This window comes from Tachypleus tridentatus, chromosome 7, assembly GCF_004210375.1.
Source record: "Tachypleus tridentatus isolate NWPU-2018 chromosome 7, ASM421037v1, whole genome shotgun sequence".
Classification (NCBI taxonomy): domain Eukaryota; kingdom Metazoa; phylum Arthropoda; class Merostomata; order Xiphosura; family Limulidae; genus Tachypleus; species Tachypleus tridentatus.
The window spans coordinates 139,854,543-139,873,824 of NC_134831.1; the positions used below are offsets into that span (position 1 = coordinate 139,854,543).

General features: G+C 34.8%; 1 protein-coding gene across 1 annotated transcript in view; it reads right to left on the reverse strand.

The window, feature by feature from the left end:
- LOC143256737 (guanine nucleotide-binding protein G(o) subunit alpha) overlaps positions 1-19,282 on the reverse strand; it is a 93,297-nt gene that overhangs the window by 25,901 nt on the left and 48,114 nt on the right. Inside the window, exon 4 of the mRNA XM_076514352.1 lies at positions 13,263-13,423. Within this exon, the coding sequence (XP_076370467.1) occupies positions 13,263-13,423 (161 nt within the window). The remainder of the gene's footprint in view (positions 1-13,262; positions 13,424-19,282) is intronic.

The following is a 19,282-nucleotide window of genomic DNA, read 5'->3' on the forward strand; positions in this document are numbered from 1 at the left end:
AACCAAAACGTTAAAAGTATAATTCTGTAACTTTAAGGTACTATAACTGTAATCTTAAATTGTACAAGGTCGTTTCCACTACCGAGCACGATATTGCGTAACAAATGAAGGAATGCTTAATAAGAACATTGAATGTCTTGAAAAAGATGATCAACTTTACCACCCGAGATAAAAGATGAACTTTTGATATGTTTGGATTTTGGATCTTTCGGTGAAATTCAATATTTCAATTTTGATATTTTATTTATCCAATAAATCATATGTTAACGAATCTTACACAGTTGCAAGTTGGTAAATTTAATGATAGTTGAAAGTTAAAAAAGATATAGTTAAAAATAAGTGTTATCATTCGAGGTTACTGATGAGCTGAACATCGATTATAAAGTCTGTACATATTCATATAGTTTGTAAACACACGCACACACATATATAGCGTGTCTTTAAATAGCTCCACAAATACTTAAACCTCTCTTTTGATAATGATAAACTATTACTCAGATTAACGAAGTGTTTCAAATATTGCTATATAGTTTAATCATGAGTTTCGTCAGATTATAATTATCATTACATACTTTAAGGACATTTGTATCCTAAAGCAATCTAGTTGAAATTGAGCAAGCTGTGATATATCGAAGGAGTAATTCTCTGTTAAGCAATAAAGATTCGAAGCTTGGTCGTGTATGACTTTAATACCCAGAATGATTTTTTTTTTTTTTTTTGCTTGTTAATACTAACTGAATTCTTATATTGGAAGTTGGTGGTCACAAAGCCTATGGTCAGCAATAACTGGAAATTTATATTGAGTAACCTCGTGTGCCCATCATGTTCTGAAATTGCTTTCATTGAAAATTTACCTTCTCGATAGCAGATATAAATAAAATTTGAAGTGTCGAGAAGAGACTTTAAAAGAAAAAACTCTGTAATAGAAAACAGTTCGTATACATTCACACGATCTTTATAAAAATATAATGAAAATTTTACTACACAATGAATGTTAATAATATATCATAATAACATTTAACTCAAAAATAAAGAAAAAATAGTGCCTTCTCTTTATTATTATGTCTTCATGAAATGGAACAGCAATCATGCTTAATCTGTAACATAACTATAATGAAAACGTCATCAGAGTAATATTTAGAAGTTGTAAATTTCAACTCGTAACTATACTGAAACCTAGACTTAATAATATCCTCAAGTATAATTAAATCGAGTCACATTATGTTTAGTTGAAGTTATGTTATTCTAACCACACAGAAACCTAGTCAAAGTATTTTTTTTCTTATACTGAAACTTGATAAAAATAATGCCCTTAGTTGTAATTACAGTGAAAAAAAATTACAGTATTATTGTTTAACTTAACAACACATAAGCCTAGTTAAAGTAATATATTGTTTTACCTATATTGAAACCTATATTACCTATAAAGAATATGTTGTTCTACCCTCACTGAAACCTAGTCAAAATAATGTCCTTAATTGCAACTGCATTGCAAGTTTGTAAAGATGTATTGCATACTGTAAGTATAAAAGTATCTAGGCAAAATAATATGAATACTTAGAAATACCCGAGAACTTAGTCAAACGTTGTCTTTGATAGTACCTATATTAAAGTATAGTCAATTCACTATTGTTGTAACACCTTTCTTATTGATGGGTTCTTTTAAATTAACAGGTGAAAATAATTCAACGTTCAGCCCACTTAATCAGATATATCAGTTTATTTCCTTCTTTAAATGTTTTTCAAGCTTAAATCACCTCTAAATTGTCATGATTTGTAAGACCATAGCTGTCATTATTTGTTTGTAAATGATGGTTATATCTCTCCTGCAGTACCAGGAGTAACATATAATCAACCCACTTACTTATACAAAGTCGTGCGACAACCCTTTTTTGCCTGAAGTTACTTTATCTAATTAAAAACACCTTAGATGTGAAAAAAGGTGCGGCTAAGAAAACACGGACTGAGTGCCAGCATTACAGGAATAAAATCAGAACTGGAGGTCAAACTGGTAGCTAGAGCTACACTTACAGCACTGATAATAATTTTAAAGCAGGTATTCATTCATTAGTTAGTCAAGCCATGTTTTTTGTTCAGCTTGGGGCTTGATGGTGGGTCAAACAACACTGCTCCTTTCCTGGATTGTGAAATGCATTGAACAGTTATAATACAGAAAAATAAAATAAAACATTACTTGTCTATTTACCGAGTTATTTCTTTATTTTCTCTTCCGAGGCTCGTGATATACAAATAGAGTGGCATTTTATCCCTTATAGTCACTGGTTGACCTGTGAGCCCATTGGCGGTTCCATCCATTATGACCCCTTGGAAGTGGTCTTGTCAGGAACTTTGAATTCCTTAGAAGACTAAGTTTCCATTGACATCAGGGAAACGCTTCGTCTTTTTTTTAAACCCAAGTTTATCGTTTTCATTAATATATATCACGGTTTGAATGAGCTGAAAGAATGGGAGGTGGTGCTTACAGAGAAGAAAAGAGGAATGTTATGACCTAAAAAGTTTGAGAAACACTGGTCTAACTCATGCTCAGACACAAGTCAAATGACCCAGAAAAATAATCTCTGTTCTTATACCAATGACTCGTCAGAATAACAAAACTTAATCAATGTACGTAGAAGCATCAACTGATTGAATATTCGAAACAACTAAACCCCTAACCATAGTTACTCGTTATTGTTAAATTAGGGTAATTCGATATAGCAGTGAAGTATAACTAATTTATTTACTCTTATATATACGTCAAAGCTTCCAACGCATTGCATTCGAAGCAAGCCAGGGAGAGATTTATTGATTCTGTCTGCCAAATAGAAAATACTGTCTAGCCCACTATCAAATCGACTTCGGTCGTATGCCTTACTCCAAGAAGGTCAGTTAAATTATAATGAAATGCTAAAATATAATTACTTAAGTAGATAAGCATTTCAACCAGAAAAAAGGCACAGAACATATATTAAATATATTAATTAAACCAAATGAACTGTATTTCATTAAACATACATTAACTTCTAATATGCTTGAAAATTGTAATGTTGAAATAAAATATATAAATCTATTCCCAGCAGTCTTATGCTTTAAGTCAATTTTGTACGATATATTGTGGGGCAAAAAAATTAAAATATACAAATGAAAGGTGAAGTATATTATGTATAAAACCAAAATAAAACAATTCGTTTGAAAATAGAAGTCAAAGAGTTGGCGATGGGTGATAATTGCTAGCTTCCTGTCCTCTATCTAGTTTATCACTTCAAAATTAAAATTAAAGGCGGCGAGCGCAGATAGCTTTTTGTGAAATTCAACACATAAAAACTCATTTCATACTACAATATCTGTAATTGAAACATGTTTTCTACAGATAAGGTCAAAGTTATGCTAAGAATTATAATGTATAATACGACACTAGAATTACTTTGTTATATTTTATAATATATCATAAACAAATACTAAGGCTAAACAGGTTATATCTGCTATATAATAACATTTTTTACCATTAAAATTGTTATAGATTTCGCAAGTTTTGATAGGAAAAATTGGTAACAATACCTTAAAGCTAGGTGTATCTCACGTTTTGTTTTTATTCTACATTTTAGTGTGGTTCGTTTTACATTTCACACAAAGATACACGAGGGCTATCAGTGTAAGAACCACCACCGCCAAATCTGAGGTATTTTTTATCAACGAATAGAGGAATTGACTGTCATATTATAATGCCCCAACGGCTTAAAGGACGAGCACATTCGGTGTAACAGGAATTCGAATCCGCGACCCTCAGATTGTGAGCCATTCTAAATTTTAAATCTAGGCTTATTTTAAAAAGCGTACAGCAAATTTTGAGAGACGACAGCACTGGTAATCTACACCCCTCAAGAAGATAAAAAATAAATTTTAAATAAAGAAGCTGTTTTATACTTTACTGTGTATGCTAGACATTAGTAAGAATCTTTCAACCTTCACCCCGATGAAATCTCCAATGGCATGATCGTTTTAGACACAGCGTTTTAATAACTGAAAAACAAAACAAAAACCTATGAAACATAACAGTTTTACTTCACTTTAAAGTTTAATATTTTTATTCTAGCCTAAGACTTTTGAAATCCGGTACGAGAAAGGATTTAAGAAAACACTAGGAAAAGTTATATTATATATTAAATGGAAACCATCTTTCGCAGCCCATACTTTTTCTTTATTGGGGGCAACTTATTCTGTAATAGAGGTATGTTTTATTTTCAGTTTATTTTTCTTGATTTACCAAAATAAAAGTAGTTGATTATATAACATTTCACCTATCTATTCGCAACTTTCTAGATGAATTATAAATAAACTCCACACCTGCACAAAATGTTTTATGTTTGTTTGTTTTGGAATTTCGCACAAAGCTACACGAGGGCTATCTGTGCTAGCCGTCCCTAATTTAGCAGTGTAAGACTAGAGGGAAGGCAGCTAGTCATCACCACCCACCGCCAACTCTTGGGCTACTCTTTTACCAACGAATAGTGGGATTGACCGTCACATAATAACGCCCCCACGGCTGGGAGGGCGAGCATGTTTGGCGCGACGGGGATGCGAACCCGTGACCCTCGGATTACGAGTCGCACGCCTTACGCGCTTCGCCATGCCAGGCCACACAATGTTTTAAGCATTAATTCTGATTAGCAATTTTTGAATTACAACTATTAATTTTAATAAAAATTTCATCATGGTGTTATTATTTTCCTTTAAAATGTTTTTCAAGAATAATTGTTTAGAAATGATAGCTGCACATTTTGATCAACGTTTTAAGTTTTATTTTCAGCCGCATTATAGTGGCTCATAAAATGTCTCTGAGTTTGTTTGTTGCTGTTTTTTTTTTTTCTTCAAGTACGTATTTTATCTCATAGCTCCATCTCTTGGTCGATTTCAGATCTACTTAGAGCCATGGCTATCGAGGAATCCTTCTTGTTGAAGAGAATAAGTTGTGGTAAATAGTATTAAATATTCAATATAAAGTTTCTGACCAAATTTAAAACCTAATGATATTCAATGTGGTCATCTGTTTGTGTAACTAAACAACTCTAACCAATTAAGAATATTTGTTAGTTCATTTGAATATAGTTTAACATCCATTATCTCACTTTTAAGCGCTATTTTTGAAGCTACCTAACATAAAATGTTAGATAAGTTTTATCGAACTTTTACTAACATTTGAAGTAGGCGTTGAAGAAGGATCTAGTTAGGTGGCTAAACAAACAAGAAGTAAACATAACGTTTAATTAAAAACTCAACGACTTTAAGTGTTACTTTGATTTATTTGAAATAATACGTACAACATATCGGCAGCAAGTGCACCCACACTGGACGGATTTCTTCATAATCGTAAACGTAATAACAGCAAGAGACTTTTCTTTCTTTTTTTTTTTTTTAGTTTCGTTGCAACACAGTAGACTATACAAAGTACCGATCCAAGGTAACGTAGATGGAAAGGGGGAAGTACACAGTGGGGTCACTAAATGTGGGGAACCCCTGTTAAAATAAACAAAGACTTATTTGAAGTCTATATGCACAGTTTTTTATGCGACTTTATACCTTATGAGACAGGAAAAATTGTATTTAATGGACTGAATTTCACGCAAAGAACGAAGCAGAAAAGGAGAGAACGTGCGAGGTGCGCGCGCTTTATTTTATTTGTTACAGAGGCTGGTAGACAGAACTGGAGTAGATGTATTTTAATCCAGTGACTTGAGATATGTTATTGCTATTGGTTTCTTAGTTGAAAGCTACACAATGAGCTATATGCACTCTGCCCACGTCGAGGAATCGAATCTCGGATGTTAGTGTTGTAAGGTGGTAAACTAACCGCTAACTCATCAGGAAACATCATCGACGAATAACTAAAATTGAGTAGCTCAAAAAATAACAAAAATAATGGAAGATCCATATAACATTTACTTTATTTGCATACGTCTTTTACGCTGTAATTAGTATAGTGATTTGTAATATATGTTGTGCCATAAACTGAGTCGCGCAGCTTGGTCTTTGTTCAACAATAATATAAAGTACAACTCGACAAAGAAAACTCAAAATAATCTTGATCTCCATAAACGTCCCAATGCCGAATAAAGAAAACTTGAACCCTGCCAAGAGAAACTCTTCAATATTTCATCAGTATCGTAAAATCTATACTCCCGGGCAATCCATGAGAGTTGTTGTCATGGTAACCATCTCAACATGATTCTGGGCGTGACACTAGAAGCTCAGTTCCTGATCTGTCGAAGTGACGTCCGAGCCCCATGCCGAGTCACGTGATCTCAAAGTTGTGAAGATCCAAAGGAAGTAACTCGATGTACGCACATTAGATATGTGCTTAGAAAACGGAAACGACCTAGTTTTAGAAAAAAGATCCTTCTTTTTTAGCGAATTCTCCACGACAAATAATCTTTAACTGCAATATTATGCATGCAGTAGAAAAAGAAAAATCTCCAAGAAAGAAGGATAAGGCTGACATTTATTGCTTAAACTGCTGAGCTGTCCGTCCAATCATAGAGCAGTTTTTGTTTGTTAAGAATTACACTTGTTTGTTTTTTTAGTCGCTTCCCAGCAACGCATTAAACTTTCTTTCTAAGAACTTTTTACAATATCGATATATATATATATATATACCACAAATATCATACAGCAGTTAAATAATGCAAACCTTACACAGTTGTTATTATTTTTAAAATTCCTATAGTAAATCCTGAGTAATAATACAACATTTCCCTAAAGTTGTAATAAAAATCAACGTTGAAAGTCTATTTCGTTTTCCACATGTCTACTCTACCGTCATTAAATGGTAAAACGTGAATCGTGCAATCACATCAAACGATTTCAATTTCAATAATTTATTTTCTAATGTTTGAGCTCGAATTACTACTGAACCCATGATTTTATGCTTACATGTTACATAAGAAGTTTTAGGATTATTTGAAATTTTATGTGTTAGTGTCTGTAATACCTTCTGCGTGATACGCGTTGGAGATGATCAAAACCTGACCAATCTTGAAAGAACTTGTCAACTAAAACATCCTTTGTTTACCCCTCAGGTCTTTATAACCATAACGTCCATAGAACAATCACCAAACATCAAGAGTCCAGTTTTTCTGGTAATAAACATTAACTTTTGGTTGTCATTTCTGATAGAGTCTTATGACGAGTGGTTTTGGATAGCCAGTGGAAAAAAACTATTCGTTAAAGATGCACATTACACATTACATCTCTGTAATGGTTAGATAACTCTTGGCTTTTATCTACTGTCTAAGATATCAGCTGTTATTTATAGGGTTAAATCAATCACTCACAGAGAACATGATCAGTATATATTGTAAGTGCAAATAAACGTTGTGCATATATGATGACCAAGTGTACTACAGACCTTCCAGTGCTTTACATGTTGTTGGAAATTCTGACCATGACGTTATGGACATGTTAGGCCTGGTTCAGCTAATTCTAACCATTCGACAATGCAGTGCTATCACGCTTTTAATTAGGCCTGGAGAAATTTTTCAGCGATAAGTATTCATACAACAGTGTTATCTCTTTGTTTGTTTCAGCGCATACTTACAAAATAGGCTATTTGCGTTCTATATGTCATGTGGAATCGGATCTCCCATGTTAGCGTAAGCGTACTGTTGACCAGCTGTGGTGTCGTACAATGAGATATTTAAACGATGTGGACCCAAAAAATACAACTTCTCTAAATGAAAGCCTAAAATATTTCCCATGGAAGCAAAAGAAAACACGCACGGCTGCCTGGAAATGCGTCTACGCAGAAAAAGTTTGTTTGTTTGTTTGTAATTACGCACAAAGCTATATAATGCGCTGTCTGTGCTCTGTCCACTACGGGTATTGAAACCTGATTTCTAGCGTTGTAAGTCCGCAGACATACCTCTGCGCCACTAGGAGGCCCGCAAAAAGAGGACGAAGATATCTGGAAGCTGATACCTCTTCGTACCACCAGGGTCTCTCTAACTCCGGTAGATTTAGTTTTGATAAGTTCAATATAGCCATCTCCAAACAATCCAAAAACACATAGCTGACATTTTGGAAGTGAAAAAATAATATGAAGTTTATTATGTTGACAATACGGTAGTTGAACAGGACAACTTTAAAATGTCCCCTCGGATGGTTTTGGGGAGAGGAATATACCAGTGGAAGTACTGACATTAAGTGGTAAATTTACTGATGACAAATGATGAATCATGTTGTTGTGCACCAGTGAACTACATTAACCCTTAGGTTACGTTGCATCATATTAAATAAGTTAGTATTTTTGTCTCTTACAAAATTCAGAGCAAAGAACTAATCACAAAATTGTGTGTGTGTGTGTGTGGGGGTAAATCACCACTTTTCTATATAAAATAAATGGCCCGGCATGGCCAAGCGTGTTAAGGCGTGCGACTCATAATCCGAGGGTGGCGGGTTCGCATCCCCGTCGCGCTAAACATGCTCGCCCTTTCAGCCGTGGGGGCGTTATAATGTGACGGTCAATCCCACTATTCGTTGATAAAAGAGTAGCCCAAGAGTTGGCGGTGAGTAGTGATGACTAGCTGCCTTCCCTCTGGTCTTACACTGCTAAATTAGGGACGGCTAGCACAGATAGCCCTCGAGTAGCTTTGTGCGAAATTCAAAAAACAAACAAACAAACAAATATATAAAATAAAAAGGTAATCATAGCAGAAATTAATGGGGTTATATTTTATATTCCTTTATTTGATTCACATTACTGGAACCTCTCTAACCAACAAACGGTTTAATACACAAATGAACGAACACAATCAGAAATACTGAGATTAATGTAAGTAGGATTAGGAGTTATACTTGACCTTCCCAGTGATGTATAGTAACACTTACTGATGTAATACATGACCCATGGACTAAATGTATGGGAGGGTGTAAAAAGTCTAATTTAATTTATGTGAATTTCGTGCACATACTAGGTCTATGATGACCTAAAAACTGACAACATGCTGGACTGGTTGCCACCAAATTTTGGCATATACCCTTACTTAGGAATTTTCGGAGAATGACATGGTGAGGTCCTTGTTTAGGTTTGACACCCCTATGTCACCCTTTAAGAGCCTTGTATCTTCTCCGAGCGTTTGACAGGTATGTTAACTAGTATTGTTTACACCTTCTCTTACTTGCCAGGCAAGTAAAATGCTTGCCTATGATTTATTTTAAATTGAGCTACAATGCTATTTAACAGTGAACTATGTTGACAGTTAAAGGCAAAGTGAAGTAATTTAAATCTTACTTGCTAGCTTTGATTACTAATGTCATAGTTATATTTTTACCGGTGAGGGTCTTTGCTGAGAACCAGTTAGTTACATTCCAGGTTAAATATGAGCTACACCAGTAAACGTTATTGTTACAGTAGCCTTTATACATAAACTACATTGATTTTTGCTAGTTAAATTTCCTGTTGAACTGCAGTGTTGAATGAGGGTGAGCTACGATTATTCTTGGCGAGCTTTACAGTGGCACATCAATAGATCTGTGGACTTACAGCGTTAGAAACCGGGTTTCTACACCGTGGTGGGCAGAGCACAGATAGTCCATTGTGTAGCTTTATGCTTACCTTACAAAAAACAAACATTCGTGGCAGTGAGTATTATTGGTTCCTTTTAACGAACTACATAGTTCTTTGTTAATTGATGTCTGATTGAATGAAGCTTACTGGTAAAGTGTAATAGTATTTGTTACAGTCGCTGTGATAACTGGTAGTTATTAGTAATGAAATTGTTTGGAATTTTTGGAAGCAGGAGAAGAACATTAACGCTTATTTATTATTAAAAATATGTATGTCTATTTTGTTCATTCAGTAAAGAAAAACTTTAGTGTACATCCTCTATTAGGATACACATACTAATTTTTATCAAAGTTTGAAAAAAATAACGAACCTGTAATTAAAGAACTTGTTAACATTGCGTCAAGAAAAACTCCCGTTAACAGCCTATAGAATACCTATTAAAATGCACATGCTAAAAGGTTTAATTCTTTAAAACGGTCATATTATAAGATAGTTTTAAGGTTATTTTTAACTTATGCTACGTGCAATCAATTCATTTCAGGCTTAACTGCTTCTACTATATAATAGCGTACATCAGCCAATAGAAATAAAACAAGTGGAATTGGAGTTTTCAATTTCGCCGTAGAGCTGCTCATAAAAACAAAACGCATGATATGACGTCAATTCACGACACAATATTTCTGTTTAAGTTGAAAAGTTAATATTCGTGTGACATTACATTAGTGACAGGTTTACGATTCACCAGAGAACAGAGCTACACATTTCTGCCGCTACTGTATTAATCAACAGAATCGGTAAAATGTTGAGGAAAGGTTTATTTATAACTATGCGATCAACAACTTTACTAGAGTATTTGAACCTTTTTTTTTTGGTAACTGTTCAAAAAGTGATATAAAGTCTAAAAGTTTTAAAAGCATTAATTTTAACGCTTTCGGTGGTTAACGAAAAGAAAACAAATTCGACTTTTATAGTGGCTGCCTCCCAATAACTCAACAATAAACTTACAGTCTTGTAATGTTAAAATTGGGTTTTGATCCTTATTTTAGTTTAAACATTTGGAAACGTATTTTACCGTTTTGTTTTGTAATTATTATATTAATTAGACTTTTCAATATATATTAATATAAAAATTAGTTGAAAAGTATTGATTTAAAAAACTGATTAAAGTTATTTAAATATTAATATTTCATAGTTACAAGTAACGTATTTGCATAATTAAGGGAAGAAACAACACAAATATGTACGAGTGTGTTCAACAGAACCCAGGTAATGAAGAAAACGAAATGTACCTGCTGACGAAAACGTGCCTTAACGTTTTTTACAATAAAGTGCATGTGTGTGTGTTTGTGTGATTTTCTTATGGCAAAGCCACATCGACCTAACTGCTGAGTCCACCTAGGGGAACAAAACCCTTGATTCTTGATGACAAGGAGCCCATTGTAAATAAAAATGTATCTCAGAACGGCTGGTATGGGTATTAATACTTTTATTGATAAGCAGAGAACAACGTTTCGACTTTCCTAGATGTTAATACCCACACCAGCCGTTCTGAGACACAGAAACCTTGATATTAACGTTGTAAATCCGAAGGCTTACTGCTGTCCCAGCGAGGGACATTTACCATAAAGATATCTTCACCTTTACAGTCATTCACAGCGGCGTAGCCAAGGAGGGCCTGGTCCCCCTGAAAAATCTATGTATATTGATCACATTATTTTAATTCTTTTTATATATATTCAACTCGTTTTGTATAATTTATTTATAAAAACATAAATTTTCTATAAACAATATTACATTTGATTTGATTTTGGTTATTAACCGTTTTATTAAACATTTAAATCAATTTCATTCTCTCAATTTATTGATCTCCTTAATATTTTTGTCCCCCCACATTCACTGCTGGCCAAAATCTTAAGGCCATTGAACATAAAGTAAAATATGCGTTGTTAGACTCAACCACTTATTTGAGTAGAGCTTCGAAAGATGAAAATAAGAAAAGTGAAAATAAAAAAAAAACGTTTTTAGCATTCAAAAGGGAAAATGTGAACACTATGAAATTAGCCTAAATACTAGCTGGTCAAAAGTTTAAGACCATACTGAAACAAAGCGTTAATCGATAAACACGTAACGAGATTTAGTCATTTGTGTTCAAGCAGTAGCGTTGTCAACATCTTCCACTGACATCTCCTGTGTTACATTGGGTAAAAACATGGCAAGGGCTAAAAAGTTGACAGAGATTGAATGTGGCAAAATTGTCGAGCTGCAAAAGCCTACTAAAACTGCTGTTGCAAATTGCTTAAAAGACCCTGAGGGATACGGAACGAGAATTTCAAGTGGTCGGCCCAAGAAAATTTCGCCGGCGTTGAGTATTTGGTTTCGACGGGTTGTCCGGCAAGACACCAGCCGTTCGTTGAACCAGATTAAGACCCTTACGGACGCAGAATGCAGCTCAAGAACAATAAGATGGCATCTACGAGAGAAAGGCTTTATAAACCGTAAACGTCTTCAAAGGCCACGCCTCCTTCCACACCACGAAACAGCTCGGTTAAACTTTGCTGAGAACCACCAAACATGGGATGTAGAAAAGTGGAAGAACGTTTTGTTCTCTGATGAGAAAAAATTTAACCTGGATGGTCCAGATAGCTTCCAACGTTACTGGCACAATAAGGATATCTCACCGGAGACATTTTCTACACGACACAGTGGAGGAGGTTCCATCATGATCCGGGGTGCTTTCTCCTTCCATGGAACAATGGAGCTTCTGGTTATACAGGGGCGTCAAACAGCAGCTGACTACATTGGTATGTTGGAGAGAGCACCCTTATCGACTGAAGGCCCTCTCTTGTGTGAAAATGGCTGATTCTGTTGGACCATCCAGCGTGTTCGCTCGAACTGAACCCCATTGAAAATGTTTGGGGGTTGATGGCAATAGAAGTCTATAGAAATAGACGTCAATTCCAAACAGTGCATGATCTTTGTGAAGCCATCTTCACCATTTGGAATAACATTCCAGCCAGCTTTCTGCAAACGCTTATATCGACTATGGCAAAGCGAATGTTTGAAACTTATTCGCAATTACGGCCGTGAAACTCACTACTGAGACCTCTTGCTGGGCATTTCCTACCCTGTTTAGGACTTTTTTGGTATGATCTTAAACTTTTGACCAGCTAGTATTTAGGCTAATTTCATAGTTTTCACATTTTCCTTATTAAATGTTAAAAAGTTTTTTAATTTTATTTTTCCTTTTCTTATTTTCATCTATGGAAGCTCTACTCAAATAAGTGGTTGAGTTTAACAACGCAAAATGCATATTTTTTCTTTATGCTCATTGGTCTTAAGATTTTGGCCAGCAGTGTGTTTTCGAGTGGAAAACCTGGCTACGCCACTGATCTTTGACTCAGTGTTTCGTATGTAAATTATCTACTTATTATTTCTATTGCTGAATTTATCTCAGTTACTCATTATTTCGTGGACTCATTTTCTACAAATTTTCTTTAACTTCAGTTTCCAGTATTTTTTTTTAATATTGCCGAGTTTAATTGTTTTTTTTTCAATTTCTTCTGTTTCTTCTTTGCAGTTTATTAAATGTGGTCCATAAACTATTTCTTGGTTTCTTTAAAATTTCTCGTTTAAATGTTATTGTATTTAGCAGATTTTCACGATTTATTTACCAGTTACACTTACAGTTGACATTTTTACTCACTATTTGGCGCTGTCATTCAGCTGATATTCATTTGAACGAGAAAAACAGTCTTGCACTCCTGTGTCTGTCCATAACCTCTTCATGGCACTAAGCAGCTCGTCAGAAAATGGTTCTGTATCTTCCATACGAGCAACAACGTCGAAAACTAATTTTGCATCAGCCTGAAACAGTAGAAAAAAAAAGCAGATCAATTATTATCGAAACCAAATAATTATTTAGGTACACTTTAATTTTAAAACCTTAGAAACTATAGCACAAGCATTTTATATTAAAGTAATATCTTTCAACTCCATATAAACAAGAATGAATGCATCCAAGTAGTGACTTGTCACTTTTTTAACCCAATAATAAAATTATCTTTACTTAAAAAATGCTTATTTCCCACGTGAAACACATGGTTGAGTTTTTCGAAACCTAATCTAGCCTAGCGTCAAAAATATCGTAAAATTACATACAGGAAAATTAAGACTATTTTACAATATATATACTGTTAGTGGTATATTAGAGCAATGAACCTGTTCAGTGACTATCAACCGTGAACTGTGAACCTTGTCTCACATATGTGGTCTTAAGCTGGAAATAGTAAGTTTGTTACCTCTTTCTTTTGTCGTTATGACCATTTTGATACCTGTGTTGGAACAATATACAGATAATTAAGAGATCTTTTATCAAAGGGAAATAGTTATAAGAAAATATTTCCCTAAGATCTATCAGTGTATAATCGGTTTCTTATCGTTTTAAATGCTTCAAGTTGGTAAAATTAGCAAAAATACAACTAAAAGATATATCTATATCAGAAAATATTGAATACAGAAACTTAGTGTATTAGCAAAATACACACAGCCATTTTCATTATCATTCGCTTCATTCCCCCAAGTTGCTCAACAGTAAATCTGTAGACTTAAGATACTAAATATTCAACAGTGTTCGATACTCATAGTGTGCAGAGTAGAGACAGCTCACTGTGTAGCTTTTGCTTAACAACAACGAACAAATATTCTTCTTCTATGTTTAAAACAACAACATAAAATACATTCGAAGGCAAAACATCATTGTTTTTATTCCTAAATATCAGATGATGGGGTTTAGTTTGTTTAGCAAAGCTACCCAAGGGCTATCTGAACTAACCGTCCCTAATTTAGCAGTGTAAGACTAGAGATAAGGCAGCTAGTCATCATCACCCACCGCCAACTCTTGAGCTACTCTTTTACCAACGAATAGTGGGATTGACGGTCATATTATAATGCCCCCACGGCTGAAAGGGCGAGCACATTTGTTGGGATAGAGATTCGAATGGCTAGGGCAGATGGCCCTCAGGGTAGCTTTGCACGAAATTCAAAAACAAACAAACAAGCAATTTGTATATAAAGTTGTGTTATGTTGTTGTTGTGTTTTCTTATAGCAAAGCCACATTGGGCTATCTGCTGAGTCCACCGAGGGGAGTCGAACCCTTGATTTTAGTGTTGTAAATCCGTAGGCTTACCGCCGTACTAGCAGGGGGCGGAATTTCATTATAGCAGAGTATTTAAAAAGACAAATATTTCATTTTGCATTTACAAATATACATTATTCAATAAGGGTGATGGACCTGATGGAAATGTTGTCAGTAGACGGCGTGAAATTCTTTATAATGCAAACCGATCTTCTGGTAATTGTATAAATAAGGGTTATATTTTGCAAAACATTACATTCCTAAAGATGGCTTTCGGTATACGTCGAAACATGAAGAGTGTGTGAGATTTCTTTCCAGTCTCATCGTGATTTTGTAATCATTTTAATCCTGTATTTACGGTAAGTTACTGGTATTTTATTGTACAATTTGAGACTAGAAACTGACTTATTTTTAGAATTGTGTGTTAAATAATCGTTTGGTTTTTCTGCTTCTGCATTAAACTATAATAAAATTATTTATTTCTGTGTAAAATTGCATTATTATGATCAGTCACGTCTGAGAATCTTGAGAAGCATTTGCTTTCGAGTATTTCAGCACACTAGCTACCGTACAAAAGTATAATTTTTAATAGGTTAGTTGCCATCTGGATGCGTGTTTTTCCTGTCCTCTTACTTTGTAAGAAAATCAATTTTTATAAACCAGTTTCTTTTCCATGTAGATACATTTATGGTAGCAAGAGTAAACAACGTTTTCCTGTTTTATTATTATTATTTTTTTTTTGTGTAATTTGTTTTGGAATTTCGCACGAAGCTACTCGAGGGCTATCTGCGCTAGCCGTCCCTAATTTAGCAGTGTAAGACTAGAGGGAAGGCAGCTAGTCATCACCACCCATCGCCAACTCTTGGGCAACTCTTGGTCAATAGTGGGATTGACCGTCACATTATAACGCCCCCATGTCTGAAAGGGTGAGCATGTTTGGCGCGATGGGGATGTGAACCCGCGACCATCAGATTACGAGTTGCACGCCTTAACACGCTTGGCCATGCCAAGCCCTCCAAAGAGGATAAATTAATTGTGTAGGAAGGAAGGAAAAAGCGCCACCAAAAATTAAATAATAAATATATATATATGGACAATAATTAAATTAGAACACCACCAACAAACATTTATTTCGCTCTCAATGTAATGCCCTTAATTCAAATAAGCTGTGTTATACTTTTATTCCAACTCAAAATGGCTCTTAATACGTCGAACCCTCGTATATGTCAATATATATCAATAAACAGTTTGTGCTCGACCTTTCAGCCATGGGGGCGTTATTAGTGACAGACAATCCCACTATTCGTTGGTAAAAGAATAGCCCAAGATTTGGCGGTGGGTGGTGATGACTAGCTGTCTTCCCTCTAGTCTTACAGTGCTAAATTAGGGACGGTTAGTGCAGATAGCCCTCATGTACTTTTGCGCGAAATTCATAAGCAAATAAACAAAAAACAATTATTATGTGGTGTTCCAGTTAGTTGTACCTCGATGTAGCTGGATCAGATCCCATCCATACTTGACGTAATTAAAAGCACTAAAAGTTAGTCAAATGTAGTGTAACCCATAGGTACAGTGTTGCACAAACAGTTTAAAGTAGTACCTAGTAAACCCGAATAGCAACAATTAAGTGTAGCTTAAGTGGAGTTCCCATTAGAATGAGACTTAATTTAAACATTTTGTCCAGCATTAGAGGATTTCGTACTGAACACAACTAGTGGTATTTAAGTATAGTTAGGTAAAAGCATTTGGTGTTACATCCATTTAATGGCACTTACATATGCCTGGTTTTAAGGATGTATCGTTGGTTTCGGCTGTGGCTATACTACATGTAATCCATAGTAAACCAGATTATAGGAGATTGTACCCAATAATATGTATGTATATACATATATGGATATCATGCAGCAACTTTTTGTTCAGTCTTACAATTTTTATACAGGGTGTTCAGAAAGTCACTGTGCACTTATATGTTTATTAAGAGAAAAAACTGCACAGTGACTTTCCGAACGCCCTGTATATATTCACACTCATATTGTTATTTATAAAAACGGCTATGTAGTTTTCACTATTCTTGAGCTATATTAATTTTCACCTTATATACCAGTGACTTCCAAGTTGCTAAGTGTACCGATAGTTTCATCAAATGAATAATAATTACAAGCATAAAATCTTCATAAAAATATTGCACGTGGAAACAGGAATGTCGCGCAAATAAGTGGGTTAGGGTGTCGTCAGTGAAGGAAAGTTTGGAAACCATTGCTCATCCTGTTGTATTGAAAATTAAAATGTGAATTATCAAATTATTATATGTATAGTGAAAAACGTTGTTGCTAATATTTATAAACGGGTCTAAAGTGAAGTCACATGAGTAAAGTTAACTGTATATTAGCTTATATTTGGTGCAATCACAGTTGTTACGTGTTAAAATTAGAAATAACCTGAAACTGAATTAAATGATAATTTAAATTTAAAAATTAATTAAATGTCGATATGTATCCAATTTATTATATTTGCCAACAAGACTGATACACAGTTTTCTTTCTTAATACAAATACATTTTGTTTGTTTTGAATTTCTTTCAAAGCTACACGAGAGCTATCTGCGCTAGCCGTCCCTAATTTAGCAGTGTACGACTAAAGGGAAAGTAGCTAGTCTTCACTACCTACCGCCAAATCTTCGGCTACTCTTTTACCAACGACTAGTGGGATTGATCGACACATTATAATGCCCCGACGGCTGAAAGGGCGAGCATGTGTGACGGGAGTTCGAACCCTTTAACCTCAGATGACGAGTCGAATGCCCTAACCATCTGGCGATGCCCAGCCATGTATATTATATATGAAGTATAATATCATTTATAATCACAGCTATTATAAATAGTGATTTATGTACAAAACTTTTATAAACTTAGAAACAATTTTGAGTCTTCTATCTGGTCTGGAACTGAACAACTTATCGAAGGTTCATGATGAGCGAACTAATTTTGAGTTCATATAGGTACAATTCACTTAACGGGGAGCTAGCTAGCTCTATGTCAATGAAATTATACGTAATGTTTTCGTAAAAACACTAATGTCCATGTGAATCCACTGAAGTTCAATGGTTTTTAATGTTGGAAATCTATAAACGTTCCTGATCAGTACATCTGAAGTTCCTATTAATAACCGTTAATCATAGTTATAGCTTTCGACATTTATAGTTTACCAATTGTAGCAAACCAACAATATGTACTGTTTCTTGACGCGTCGCGTTGGTTACATTTATTGGCGTGAGGAGGGTTTCTAGAAAGTTCAGCCTGCACAACAAAACTGATGATACACTAGTGTTTATCTACACACATGTAAATAGGCTGGAATTTCGCAATATTGGTTTAACAGTATACGTTAGGTAAAATTCTAAATAGAAATTTTTAAACCTTGGAAACTTGGAGTTACGTATCATCATTACCTGCTATTTCTGACTACCTGTCTTATTGCTTACTATATAGCTTCTTGTTTATCATTTAGTGTTATTTCTCTTGACCATATTTATTTACTAGGTTCCAGCGAATTGCTTGCTTAGGATAAAATCATCGTTTTCACAAAGAACGGTTTCTCCCATCCCTTCATATGACAGGTGTAATATTATTTGTACAGAAGTTTTTAAACCTTGGAAACTTGGAGTTACGTATCATCATTACCTGCTATTTCTGACTACCTGTCTTATTGCTTACTATATAGCTTCTTGTTTATCATTTAGTGTTATTTCTCTTGACCATATTTATTTACTAGGTTCCAGCGAATTGCTTGCTTAGGATAAAATCATCGTTTTCACAAAGAACGGTTTCTCCCATCCCTTCATATGACAGGTGTAATATTATTTGTACAGAACCAGTTAGTAAATGTTTGTATTTTTTCTTTCTGTATATATATATAATATTAAGTGTACAAAAATGCACGTGAAAGCATACAAACACTTATACATTCATAGGAAGGGATGACGCATTAGGAACACAAGAGTTTGTATGTCGCTGTTTTTTTTAAGTTTGAACTCAACGGTCACGTTTAACATAACAAATAAGGAGCCTTCGTTTGTCTGTGAACACCCAAATTAAAATTAGTTCCACTGTCTATGTGTATACACTATGCAGTTGTTAAGAATTACCTTTCCCATGTTATTTATAATACTACTTTTTTTTTAAATGTAAAATACTGTCTTGATAGTGCAAAACTACACAGTGGACTGTTTTTTCACTCTGTTCACCGAGAGGAATAGAGCCTTGGATTTTAGCGTAGTATTCGTTGGTTTGTTTTTGAATTTCGCGAAAAACTACACGAGGGCTATCTCTGCTAGCCGTCCCTAATTTAGCAGTGTAAGACTAGAGGGAAGGCAGCTAGTCATTACCACCCATCGCCAACTCTTGGGCTACTCTTTTACCAACGAATAGTGGGATTGAACGTCACATTATAAAGCCCCAACGGATGAAAGGGCGAGCATGTTTGGTGTGACGGGGATTCGAACCCGCAACCCTCATATTACGAGTCGAGTGCTTTAACTACCTAGCCACGCCGGGCCTTTAGCGTATTAAGTCTGTACATTTACGACTGAC